Source organism: Cheilinus undulatus, linkage group 6, assembly GCF_018320785.1.
Source record: "Cheilinus undulatus linkage group 6, ASM1832078v1, whole genome shotgun sequence".
Classification (NCBI taxonomy): Eukaryota; Metazoa; Chordata; class Actinopteri; order Labriformes; family Labridae; genus Cheilinus; species Cheilinus undulatus.
Window position 1 is genome coordinate 5,167,337 of NC_054870.1, and position 14,685 is coordinate 5,182,021.

Consider the following 14,685-nt stretch of genomic DNA (forward strand, 5'->3'; position numbering starts at 1 on the left):
TTTGCTGTTTTGGGGCATTTAGGACATACACAGTATGACCAGGGGCTTGTGGTAACCCTACTACACATCTGGATGGTACACTAGGGTGTGAATACTCCTCACATCAAGCCCTTACTCAGCCCTAAAGGTGTAGACTTTTTTTTGTCTTCAACACATTATTTTCCCATGCCTTTGGTAATATGCAAGGACATCGAGAGCACAACCAGGGTTTTGTTAATCCTCCTTCCTGACCTACTTGCCTCTCTCTCTCTCTCTCTGTATATATATATATATATATATATATATATATATATATATATATATATATATATATATAATTTTGTCCATCATTGATTTTATCATATGGCCTGCAAAGCTTTGGCTGAAAGAGGAAGCTTCAATTTTATCCCCCCATTTTTGTTTAACTTTTTCCATGTAACCTGATTGGTTGCAGAAAACAAATCAGTGTCCCTTTTCACTTTTTATTTAAATACCAGTATGCACTTCTATCTCATTCCTGTATAGTGATATCAAATCCCCTGCTTACTAAAGATTGTGACACACCACAGCCTTTAAGCCTGTGCGCATGCGCCTCTGAATAAGCTCCATCAAACATCCGGTTCCTCAGAGTCATATGACCTGCAGCCTTCTGTCATTTCTGTTTTTCAGTACCAGCTAGCATAGCACAGACTGCACCGTTAGCTTTCCAGGTTTCTTTTCTCCACCCGACGATGGCAACACTGGTGGCAAACAGGGCGATGGACGTCAACGGACTGGCAGCAGCCGCGAGGACCCACACCCAGGCTGTGACCAGAAACTACATCTCTCAACCCCGGCTAAGTGAGTACCGTCAGCAGGCAGCAAATGGGTTGCTCGTGAGGCATTCACTGGCAAGCAAGGGGCTGGGAATCCCACAATATTAATTATATTGATGTATTTCCAAATCGAATGCAGTTGATAAATATCATTCTTGTCTCGTTTAAAACTGAAGCACATCTGTCAATGTCAGATACTGGTTGGTTTGGCTGGAGGTTTCCTTCCTTCTTCAGGGGAACATTTAGCTATTCAACTAAACTGAAAGCAAGGACGCTCTGTATTTTGAAGGATTTAATCAGTCAGAATTATAAGACGTCACATATTTTTAAGTTATTCAAAAGTCACGGTATAATCTGTCGTTCCATAAAAGATCCGCAGCCTTGTGTTGCCAAAGTTGTGGTTTTTCCCAGTAAAATGAATGCACCACACTGAACCTGAGGCTAACTAGTCGTCAAGCTAGCTGGCAGTTGAGGCTACAAATATGAAGTCACGATCATAAACGACCTTGCTTTTTTTAACGCAGGCAGTAAAATGGCACATAAATATCGGCTTTGTCAGTTAGGCATTGTCTTTTGCACGACACTCAGTACATAAAATCCTATTTAGTCGGTGTGTGTTTCTGTCAAATAGCCAGTTAGCTTTTAGCTGTAGCTAACAGAGGCTCGTCCAGCGCTTTCCAAAACGAAATCTGTGTTCATGCATCAGTTTTTCATAGCATGGTAGAAGTATGATTACAGTACAGGGAATATCCCGATAATTATGTCATTATCACCGTTACGACATTTAAAATAGTTTAATGTCGCTGGCGCAGTGGATGTTAGCCACACGAATGAATGACGCACAAATAAAATATGTGGTTTTAATGTTTTTGGAGCGCATTTATGCATCTAATGTAAACTGTACTGTCTTAAAACTGTTATTGCTATCAGTAGATTATGGTTTAAGGCTTTAAAAATGAGTGTAACTGTAGATACAGTTAGCTTTAGCATAGCGGGTTAAAGCCCAGACTAGTGACAGATGGGATGATCTCTCATGTGACAGGATCACATGATGAGCTGATGTAGGTGGTTTCTAGTACAAGTGTAGGTCATCTGATGTTTAAGAGAGTATTTCATTATGCGTCTATACTGAAGAGAATAGATTTATAACAGTAATATAAAAGTTGATATATTTAATAATGCAGTGTATTTAAAGTGGCATTGCAATTTAACACATACCTTATTTATTCATCTGAGGCATTTGAGTTGGAGATGCAATGTTTAAGTAGCTTTTAAAATCACTTATTTTACTTGAGCATACTCTTTGGAAGTAATGTAATTTAGTGCATTGTAAAATACATTAGTTTATTTGTAAAAAAAAAAAAAAAAAGACAAAAAGAGAAGGCCCAATCCAGAGCTGGAAATACAATTAACCTAAAGTTTTTTTGATTGATAAACATGATTACTGACTGATTTTACATCTGCACTTGTGGGAGAATTTCTAACAATTAGGCCTCAGTGAATTGTTGTGTTGCCTTGAGAGGCAGCCACAGTTTTGTAACATAAAGTTATTCATATTTCTTGGATTTATAAATGACATCAGGACTGATTCTATAAAGAGTGGTTAAAGAAATGTGTACTCAACTAAATTAAAATTAAGGCGCTTCGATAAAATTCATCAGTCATTCTTTGTTTTACAGGTGACTGTGGAGATCTCAGGGAACAATCTTTTTAACTTTTAAAAAAATGGCCTTAACAAACATAAAGGTGCACTTAAAACATAGAGAGCCAGAGAGGGAGGTCGAGACTGAGATCTAATATTAATGAATATCACTTTAACCTGATGGTTTTATTTATTAAAATTAAGGCAAAACAATTTATTGAAATTTTGATTAATTTGCAATTTATCATACTGTAGTTTTGTATATATATTTAGAGCATTCAGGCACAATGCTGCGAAGGGTGTGTGCCCTCCTTTAAACACAAATTGCAAAAGAAGCACATAAAGGCATGTGCCACAGTGATCATTTATTTTGATTCTTTTTATGATCATGGGAAGCTTAAATTGTAAATGAAACACTGTAAATTGTCCAGCACTGGATACTTATTGGATAGCGCAGGACAGTGGACTTGGAAACAGGGATAAGAGTGGGGGAGAGACATGCGATAAAGGGCCACAGGCCGGATTCGAACCCTGGCCGCCCGCGTACATGGTGCGCACCTTAAACCACTCGACCATCGGCGCACCCCTTGTTGTGAAACTTTAAAGTAGGGCTGAACGATTTGCAAAATAATCTGATTGCGATTTTTTCCCAAATATTGCGATTTAATATGAGATTATTCTTGGGTTTAATCTTATGTATTTTTTGCCAAATTCAAACAATAAATAATTTAATAAATAAGACCATGTGTGTTGAAAAATTGATATCATTTGCTTTGTTTAAGGGCACTATCATTTTTATGTCACTCATTTTGATTAAGAAGAACACACGTACAACACAAAAAGGAGGATTTTTGTAAACCATTATAAAGAAATTTACACTTGAATGTTTGCATAATGTGCATAAAATCTCTGCTGCTGCAACAAAAAAAGATTTATTAAACTGGTATTTTGACACATTTCAAGATAAAGAAATATTGCAACTTTTGCGATATGAAAATTGCACTAGGCCATATTGCAATTTAAGCTAATTTGCTAAACCATATCTATCAGGTTGGACACTGGTGGAAATCTGTTATTGTGCATTTTAAACTGGGAGCTCTGATGGGTATAGAATGAAAGTGGCTTGCGCCTCATTTTAATGAACTTTTTAACTGAATCAGTTCCAGAGATTTTACCAAAGACTAGTCGAGTTTCGATCTGTAACATTCACACTTTCACTGTTTTTAAAAAGCTGATTTTCATGGTAGTTACACTGTTACCTGTAAGAGAGAGAAGGATCAAACTGAATAGCCTTGTTTGGGTTTCAGTTTATACATGGGTTTTGACGATGTTAAGAGTTTTACATAAAGGATCTTGTTCAGGAATAGTTGAACAGTGCTCTGTAAGAAAAGGTGCTGATAAATGTTGATTTGTTGTCCTCAGATCAGACTATGGGATGTTTAATTAGCCTTATCTACCTTTGTGACAACTGTGATTAGTTGTGTTATTGTGATTGATTTATCATCACCTGTTTAATCACGCTGATTGTATTTTCTGAGTTGACACTGAGAGTTTTACCAGTGGTGGTGCTGTTTGGGACTTTACTCTCAGTGTTCTTGATGTGGAGCCGTTATGGCCACTTTCATTATGCTGTTAGATATGGCCTGAGCTGTGAATCCAGTGAACCAAGGTGATGCTTTTTCCTTTGTGCAAGAGTCAGGGAGACAGGCATGGACTAAAAGCCTCTTAGCAAACGAGAAGGAAATGACTTAATGGAGCTCGAGCCATCTGAGAGCGAAGCATAGAGGATGCAACAAGTGATAAAACCCTCATCCTAAAAACATCTAACTATCCTGCCTCTGAAATTCTCTAATTCTGTTATAGTAGAGTAGCGCGGCCCTTTTCTCACATCAAATGCATTACTAAGCTGCAGCGGTCAATTGTGATGAGGCAGCGAGTCAAATGGTGACTTCAGATAACTTTGAAGAAACTTCTCATGTACGTCTGTCTTTTACTGTGATGCAGCGATTTGTAAACTTCTTTGATTTAGAAAACTTAACATGACTGTTTCTTTGTTTTCTTGTAAAAATTTTCTTTTAAATGCCTAAAACCAATTTTGTTTGGCTAAGCATCCAAAAAAGCTAAATCTGCAGATGTCATTTCATTAACAATAAATACCATATAGATAGATAGATAGATAGATAGATACTTTATTAATCCAGAGGGAAATTCAAGGCATCCAGTAGCAGCTTAGCATGGTCCGTATGGTGTTGTTTGGTACCATATACCACACAGTACCTCAACTAACAAGAGTATGCAGGCTAATAGAGACAGGAGATGTGCATTTGTACGTATTTGTAACCAATGGACTGGGATTTACATCCTTGTTCTTTAGCTTGATGCTAATACATAAAGGGAACTATTAGGGACGCATGATAATATCGGCAGTATATCAGTATCAGCCGATAATCAAATTTACGCCAATCTGTGCAGCCGCTTTGTCTGTTTCTAAAAACGATAGACTACCAATGTTTAAAAAAATATATTTGTAGTACAGGATGAAATTGGTGTTTTTAAAGATAAACAATAAAAGGGGAATTTGATTTTTAGCTTTTGAAAAAAGTTGACATTACTGTAATTACCGCATGTTGACTGTGACGCAGAACTTCTCAGCCTGCACCGTTTGAATTTTCTGATAGCACAAACGGTTGTGTAATTATGGTAATTCAAAGTGTGCTTGCTCATGCTACCGGCGGCACACCAGGTAAAAAAGGGTTAATATCACTTTAGTTCTCCAAAGCAAAGCATACAGATGGGTAGGCATTTTGAAAGTTATCCTTCTTTCATTTTAGGTTCACCATCCATCCATCCATTTTCTATACAGCCTATCCCGCTGAGGGTTGTGGGGGGTGCTGGAGCCTATCCCAGCTGTCATTGGGCAAGAGACATTGACACATAGAGACAGACAACCAGGCACGCTCACATTCACACCTACGGCTAATTTAAGAGTCACAAATTAACCTAATGATGCATGTTTTTGGTGGTGGGAGGAAGCCGGAGAACCCGGAGAACCCGCATGCACAGGGAGAACATGCAAACTCCCTGACCAGGAAGCAAACCAGGGACCTCCTTGCTGTGAGGCAACAATGCTAACCCCTGCGCCACCGTGCAGCCCCATTTTAGGTTCACGTGCCTGTATTTTTGATTTAGAAAAGTGTAGCTTTAAGACAGTTTGGCAATGCTCTCTGTAACACACCCCGCTACCTTGCGAGCACTCACTGCTAGCTAACTCTCATGGAAAGGTAAAAGGTCAACATGAATCGTGCAAGAAAAAGATGCTGAGCCAAAACATGGCGGACCAAGTTAAGATAACAAGCTGCAGAGCAGCAGAGGACAGATCTCTAACATAAATACCGGTGCATCGACAGATTCATACCACATTGCTGCTGATCCAGGGCTTTGCAGACCGATGCTCTCAGATCTCTGATGCATAGATCAGTGAACTGATTTAGACCAGTTTATCTGTACACCACTAGTTATTGCTACTAAAAACTGGATACTTTCAAATCCTAGCCCCCAGAATCAGAATCACATTGAATTGTGAGATACTGAAAGACACCCCTAACCCTGCACAGCAGTTTTATTAGCCATATTCCAAAGAGGCGGTAGCTAAGGGCAGAATTTAGTCACGCAGGGAGAGGGTAGCAATGGTTGCCATGAGCATTGCATTTAGTTCGGCTATGGCTATAGTATGAATGTTTTTGCTCTTGCTCAGAGTTTTATCTACCAACAAGCTCCATTGTTCATAAACTACAGCAGCACCTGTTGTTGAGTTTGGGTTACAACCAGAGTCTACTACCTCATTTTGTCTTACCGCTCTGATTGGCGTGTGGCAGACAGAACATTCCTCCAGTCACCTTCTGAGAATTTTTGGAAAAGTTCTGCCTTTCCTGGACGCTTTAAATGGGAGGTTTCCAAGATAAATGTGAAACATATTCATGAAATGGATTTATGAAACAGTCTACCTGGTATGTCAGACTAAGACACCCCTTGTTAAAACAGGGTGGCGGTTTCTTTTATGGACTTTTTTTCCCCTCAGTTATTTAAAAGAGATGTTCCTATCAGTCTATACCCCCATTCAGCTAAACACTTAAATAAATTGGGTTTAACCAACTATTCTAAAGAGAAGAAAGTACTTAAAAGGGATTCAAATTTATCACAGGGTCACTGTGTTAGCCACGCTGTGCAGAGTAAATCAGGCTCAAATCTACAGTCACCAACATTAGCAGCTAGCTCCACCAGCCTTCATTCCTCTTTGCCGATTAATATCATGCTTTGATATGTGAGTTCGAACTTTGACAGCATTTGTTTTTATTTATTACTTAAAAACGGTCATACTGCGCTGTCCCTACTACACACGAACTGCTAAGCTTCTCATATTTACGTCCAGTGATGTCCCGGGGAAAGCTCTGACAGGAAGGGAGCAGCCACTAACTGAAGCTACAGCAGCCTCTAGTGGCTGGAGGTTCATTTACAGTTTAAAAGAGTTGGTGCGTAAAGGTACGTGTATTTGCACCGTATTGATTCGGTACAGGCCTCTCGGTACGGTACAGATGTGTACCGAACGGATACATGTGGAATGAAGCTCATACACAGACAGAAAACCAGAGAACAACTCACTGTCACACTGTCATGGCAAGCACACAACCACAGCAAACCACAGCAACAGCCTGAATATTCCCAGATAAAAGTGTCCTGTTTAGGAACACTTTGTTTCTCATTAAAATACAACAGTGGACAAAGACAACAACAGTAGCACTGACATTATTCAGCAGTGACAGCACATCGCCCAGCGGACCAATCAGAGCATTTGAAAAGACACCACTCAAACAAGAACGCCACTGTAATGAGGAGGAATTTCATTTTAAAGAATTGTATAAATATGTCAATATATCAATTAAAATAACCTAGTAATTCAAAAATGTATTTATTTATTAATATTTGTAATCATTGAAGACCTTTTGGTAGGAAGTTGCAGTGTTATTGATAATTTAAATGTAATTTATTCAGCCTATTTATTTTAATACAATTTCATAAAAAAAAAAAATATAAATGTGTATATTAAAATTTTTATTTCTTTGCTTCAATTACCGTACCGAAAACCATGACTTCAAAACCGAGGTCCGTACCGAACTGAAATTTTTCTGTACTGGTACACCCCTATAAAAAAGAACTATAGTCTGGGATTTCAAGCCTGTGTTTATGAAATATTATAAATAATTAGTCTAACTGATTCATTAATCTTGCGCCGGCTAAATTGATTAACAAATTCAGCTGTTTAACTGCATACATCCTTATTATTAAACTCAACATAAGCTATTTCAAGCCCTAGATCATACATCGTTCTTCTATTCCCAATAACAACCAGTAAAACTAATCCATGTGAATATTTCAGCAACACAAAACTCATCTGTTTGCTTGTGATGGGCATGAGACTAACACCTAAACATAAAAACCCATGCATGAAGGTTAAATAGAAAAAGCAGTAGCTCTATAAATAAGGGGTAGAGTGATGATTATGTTAAATTACAAGAGAAAACTTCCAGGATAAAGAAGAAACATAAATATGTGTTCTAGTGCCTCTTTAAAAGCCTAACCTCTGAAAGACACACTGCTCAGATTTAGTCATCTCTTCTTTTAGTGGAAATTACTCGACTGAGACACTGTCATGGGGAATTTCTAATGTTAGACAATATGCCCTTACTTCTCTAAATGAAGCAACATTTGAAAAGGAGAATGCCATGAAATAAATAGTGGTCAGCAGAGCAAATACGCCTCTGATTAGTTTCTGTTCATGAAACAGACAGAAATGGTGTCAAATCCTTAGCCTACATTTTAATGTTCTTTCATGAGAAGAATGGCAAACGCCCACAGGTTTTCTTTTTTTCCCAAGCTGACAAGCTAGCTGCTTAAGCCTAATTAGAATGTGGATTATAGAACTGTTACAGAAATAACATTGATTTTATAGAAATTACTTTCATAGTGACAGATGAGACATTTGTTTATCGTGACTACATTATTACCATTAATTAAATCTTCACAAAGAAGTATAGTGCCTTGCTCCATGTCTTTTCATAGCGCTAAATGACAGAATGCACCACTAAAACAAAGACAAGCCATTTCGTGGGCTAATAGCTTTTGTCGCATTTGACATGAGAGAGACAAAGGCCTCTTTAAAGAAAAGACTTGGTCTGATGAGAAATCTTTTTATTTGTTTATTTTCCTGCTTTGTCTCTGAGTGGCTTTTCAACAGCGGCCTATCTTAGAGCTCTGTCAAGTCAATAAGGTGGTGACAAACCAGCTCAACATCGTGATCTTATAGACTGATGGCAAAGGCTATACTGAACAAAGTCTGCAGTTTCCTGCATTATACACAGTCTGTAGGTTGATGCATGGCTCACCCAAGTGCCAGTATAGTTTCTGTCTCTTTATTATTTCTGTTTAACAGTGTGCATGTGTGCTTCTCTCTCTTAAGACAAGAATGACAAATAGAAAAAAAAAGAACATTAAAGAATACATCATTGAGGTGGATGGGCATGTTTGCCCATAAAATATTGCAGTCTTATCTGCTTTACTTAAAAAAAATAGAAAGAAGAAGAAAGGTCATCTGTTAACATACAATCTGTGAACAAAGCCATAGCAACCACATGTTTGTTTTAGGGATGGGCAATGATTTTTAAATGCTAAAACAATTTTATCCATTAAAAGAAGAGTAGGGATGGGGTAGGACCCCGTTCTGTGTTTTTGTTATACCCCAAAATCAGTAACGTTTTAGCTTATCAAGTGTCACAGGCTCTGTGACGTCATTTTAAGATATAACTGGTGTTGCAAGGGGAATGTAATAGCACATCATTATTGTGCATCAAATAAAACCAGAATGTGGAACCTTCATCTGTCAGCTTGAGGAAAAAAGACTCCGCCTGCGAGTCGCACTCGATCACATCCACCTGTGCTGGGGGTAACATGGACTCATACCACTGTCTGCGGGACAGTTTTCTTCTTCAGCTGCACAGATAAATGCTGAAAAGTGCTCCAAAACTTTGTAGCAAGTCCTGTTTGTTAAAAATATTAATCCAGTGTGGAAATCTGCGGTGGAATCGGCAAAATTGAAGTTAATTAGCAAACTTTAAGGTGCTGAAGACGGAAAATATGATGCGTACAGGTAACCTCAGTAAATTAGACAACTGTAAACTATATATTATGATGTGTTCAAATGTCACATTAAAAATGAACAAAAAAGAACCGTGCCAGGATAACAAGCTGGGCATCCACAGATTCCAGTAACAGTTTCAAATGTTCATTGATCTGACCACAGAACAGTTTTACATTTGTGAGGTAAATAGCTTCTAGCTTTAAACCAGCTTTAACTGTCATTTGTGGATGTCACAGCTAACTTTGTTGGCAGACAGTGACTTCTGTTCCTGAGCCCATGCAGTGATTTCCAGACTCATGTCTGTTTTTAATGCAATGGCCCCTCAGGGTCCAAAATCACCCGTATTCAGTATTGACCTTCAGCCTTGTCCCTTGCTCACAGAGATTTCTCCAGATTGTTGTAATCTTTTGGTGATATTATGGATTGTAGATGGTGGGGTAATAAAAATCTCCACTTTTTTACATTACAGAACATTTTTCTGAAATTGTCCCACAATTATAAGACACAGTTTCTCATAGCTTTGTGAACAACTGTTCGTATTTACTTCTGAGAGACTCTGCCGCTCTAAAATGCTCCTGTTATACCCAGCCATATCACTGACGTGTTGCCAATTAACCCCAATGGGCTCTATGCATGAACTGCTTCCGCATTTGGCATTAGACCGCTCCCACACTTCCAGTCAGGAGAAGAGAAAAGCGTATGATGGCAAATTCGTTGCGGTTTACCCGCTGTTTGCATGAGTTACCTGAGCTGACTGTCAGTGATGAGTTAAATTTAGCTGAAGATGTACATCGCAGCACGCAGCAACGATGTCCAGAAGTGCTTTTAACCTGTTTTTGAAACATCATTTTAGCATGTTTGGATGCCAAGCGATGATGATAGAGTAAACGCAAACAACAATCCAAACAAAAAAAAAACAAACAACGAAACGGACAAATTAAGGCAGTATAGGAGGGTTTAGATTCTGTTTTGGCTTAGCACGTATCGTTGGGCGGAAGTTGTGAAGCGGCCTTATTTTCCACTGGAAATACGCCACCCCCTGCCGTGCATAGAGCCCATTAGTTGGAAAATGCTCCTGCAGCTGTTATTCGTTAGTAACACCTACTTTTCCAACCTTTTGTTGCTCTGTCCCTACCTTTTTGAGATGTGTTGCTTCCATCAAATTCAAAAAGAGCTTATATTTCTCTCTGTTTCAACATCTGATAGGTTGTCTGTATCCTATTATGAATAAAATATGGGTTTATGAGATTTGAAAATTATGCATTCTTTTTTTTATTTGCCTCTTACAGAGTGACCCAACTTTTTTGGAACTGGTGTTTCAAACTCTGCCAAAGCCCATGCCTCTCTCTAATGTAACCCAAACACCCGTGCTAACAAACTGCCTGTCTGTAAAGACACCGTTATTCTCCACTGCTAGCAAAAAGGCCCTGAACAAAAGAGGCCCTGCTGCTCACAGATTCTCTCCTGCTTCCAGCCTAATTACATTTCCTCACAATCAGTGCACTGAGTTACTGAGTCACCTTTTCTATGGAGCGCCTGTCTACCTATTGGCTTAAAAGCTCGTCTCATTCTGAAGCTGTGTCAGAAGCAGTAACAGGACTTTAAACACATCAAAACACACAGCGGTCATCAATCAGCTGGAGTGTCTCTATCCTGTTTAAGGGTGGCTGCTGTTTGGGACCCTCTGTGATTTTTGCATGTTTTTATTTGTTATAAAAATGTCTTCAATGAAACATGTAGTGTGGCCTTCATCCTTTTTTACCTCATTTTATTCACATGTTTGTTTCTAATCCTAAAAGCACAAGGCATTTTTGGACAGTTTAAAACCTAATCCTGGGTGTGTTTGGTGCTTTAGTATCTCAAACCACAGCATTTATATTTATTCACCGCACAAATTCAAGATGTGGAAAACTGGACGGACGTTGTTGTCTCAAACTCTCAGAGAAGTAATGATTGGTTATACTGTATCACTGTAAGGAAAAAGGATATGTTCTTCCTCTTATTATTATTTGTAGCCTTGGCTGGGTTTTATGTTTTGTTGAAGGTTACCTTGGTTTCATTTAACAGAGAGCTGCTGAATAGTAAAGATGTGTAACAATGAATAATGGCAGAGAAGGTGGACAGAATGGATTTAGACTGTTCTCAACGTACAACAAAACACCTGGCAGCTGAAGTGGTACAAAGTTTTGGTATCCTGCAGAATAAACAGAATGAGTAAAAGCACCAAGCTCTGTTTTTTTTAAGAAAAATATTGACAGGCTGGTAGGAACAGAAGATTGTATGAATCCTGTTCTCACAGGATAAGCATACACAGTAAAATCTTAACAGAAGTCTGAATTTGTTTCATTTTATTAGTGGGTTCATTTGAAGTAAACAGGCAATGCTTTCTCTCTCTCTCTCTCTCTGGATGTTTTACCTGTTAAAAAAGGTCTGATATAGGTTCTTTGCAGACGTCACTAGGAGTGGGATAAGACACTTATCTCCCAAGATGAGACGAGATTTTACACTTTAAAAAAAACCTTTAAGTAACAGAATATATGAACATGTAATTTTTCTTAATTCAAGTGAAAGACATAAAATGCAATGATTGCAGGTTTATTGTGAAAGGTTTAACTATCCTTTTGCACTAAATATCACTGCAAACATGTTGGCCAGGGCTATTCAATTACACATTCAACTGACCAAATTTCAGAGTCAAGAAATGTAGCCGGGCCAGACGTGTTCAGCGCCCAGTAAGCAGCTGGTACCATCAAATTTTTAACCAACACAGACTCATTTGATGGAAAACTTCACTTTTTATTCATAGTTTCCCTTTTAAATTCGGCAACATGACAACAGCACATCAAGAAGTGTATAAAACACAACAGAGCTATATTTCAACATAACCTGAGGAAGTAGAAATGCTTTTTTCACTTGAATAAAAATAAAATAGAATGAAAAAAATAAGATTAAATTATGTAAAAAATTTGCACAGTTGTAGCTACAGTTGAAAAGGACATACTTTATACGTCAGCATCGCTAGCCACGCTTCAAAACAACACAGGGCATTGTAGGTAGACTGTTGCTAGGCTATTTGGAGTGTTGCATTCATGCTCTAAAATACTGTGGGACTTTGTGAAAACCTGCGCAATAGGTTGCCCTCTGCAACTCTGGCATGACCACGGTCTGGGCCACTTGGGGGTTGGTTATTGGCTGCATGTGGCCCCTGGGCCGCTAATTGTATAGGCCTCATGTGGGCTGTCATAGTTAACGTCTTGTCTAGTCAAGACCTAAACACGCATAGCAGCACCTCATTACATGTTCATGCATGTTACTAGTGTGTCTCATACTTAACTTCCTATTACTGCTATTCCCATGAAAATAAAGATGGTAGAAGCAGTCTGATAAGCCTGAACTAGTTTTATATTAAAAACACATTTTTGAAAATGTGAGTAAAAATTTTGAGCTCAGTCAAACGATTTCTCATCCTGTATCCCCTTTACGAACACTGAAAGAAATCTGCGTTTCAACAACACATTTGCTTTAAACTGAAAAAAAAAAAAAAAAAAACTCTGAAATCATATTGTGGTCTATTTTTTCATGTGTGTTTGACCACGTTGGACACAAAACACACACATCTTTAGTGGTTAGTACGTGTGTCTATTAGCAACTATATCTCCAGTTTGTCGAGTGTACAAAGGACTCTACAGCAGCAAATATTCAACTAAGATTACCGCTGCAGTGCAAAAAGAGGCTATTATTACCTCAGCCAAGGAGGTTATGTGATCGGCAGGGTTTGTTAGTTAGTTTGTTAGCAACATAACTCAAAAAGTTGTGGACAGATTTTGATGAAATTTTCAGGAAATGTCAGAAATAGCATAAGGAAGAACTGATTAGATTTTGGGAGTGATCTGGATCACCGTCTGGATCCAGGATTTTTTAAAGGATTCTGTGCTATCGGGAGATAGGGCTAATGGCGGAGGTCTGCGCTCTCAGAGTGCTTTTCTAGTGTTACTCTAGCCGAGTTTCTCATTGATGTGAAATGCATCCAATAGCAGATAAATGAGTGACAGTCTCGCTTGTGGCAGGAAATCCATCTCTTTTAGAGATCTGGATCATTTGGCTCAGCTCTGACAGTTTGGCTTTTTAAATGTGGATTAAATAAAGAGAAATGATGGAGGAAAGGAAACATTGGCTTACACTAGAGAGCTGTTTCAAAGAACTTCATGTTCTCTTATGTTCATGAATATCACATCAGTACCGCAACACTTACCCCACAATGTTTATTCAGGTGATAGAATATCACTGTTTAAATTAAAAGCATGTTTGTGACAAAATGAGGACTTTTTGACATGATAAAGGCTAGCCTCTTAGCCCAGTACTAGACTTCTCTAGACCACTGTCTCCCATCATCTGACTAGACAGCTAGATACTAGAACGGAGTCGGGAACCTGCGGCTCTTTTGCCCCACCCGAGTGCCAGAAATTTAAAATGAAGGAAACTTCTTTTCTGTGAACTGCATGCAGTTCACAGAAAATAGGCGAGCCCTCTATTCTCTAGTTTGCCTATGCATTAGACTTGTGTTGTCAGGTGAGTGAAACATGGTGCAGCCAGAAAGACCTTGGTTGTTAACATGCCAATGAAATGGAAAACAAGCCAATGAAATGGAAAACAAGCCGTGTCATAACTTACGCATGTTTCATGTGCTCTGACTGACACGCCATGACTCAGCCTCTCTCTGCACAGGAGACAAAAGGAAAAAAGTCATGTATATATCTCTACCAGCTAAAATAAATGTGTAAATATCTGAATATCAGATATTGGCAAAAATGTAACACAAAAGCGCTCTGTTTTGATGTTTGCATTATATTAACTAGTTAATAACTCTCAGTTACTGTATCATCTTTAGTTATTTCATTCAGATCTGGGATTTGAAGCACTGATTAGCAGCACACCACAGAAAACAAATGTCATGCATTTGTGTTACGGTAATGATTTTTGGTGAAAACACCTTCATGAGTTGGTGCAAGTGCTCTAGTACTGAACATACTGTAAAATCCCATTCCTATTGACAACGC

General features: G+C 38.5%; 1 protein-coding gene across 1 annotated transcript in view; it reads left to right on the top strand.

Moving 5' to 3' along the window:
- The first annotated feature begins 601 nt into the window (after window positions 1–601).
- Window positions 602–14,685, top strand: part of atp6v1ba (ATPase, H+ transporting, lysosomal, V1 subunit B, member a) — a 64,261-nt gene continuing 50,177 nt past the window's right edge. The window contains exon 1 of the mRNA XM_041790069.1: window positions 602–819. Within this exon, the coding sequence (XP_041646003.1) occupies window positions 711–819 (109 nt within the window). The 5' untranslated portion in view covers window positions 602–710. The remainder of the gene's footprint in view (window positions 820–14,685) is intronic.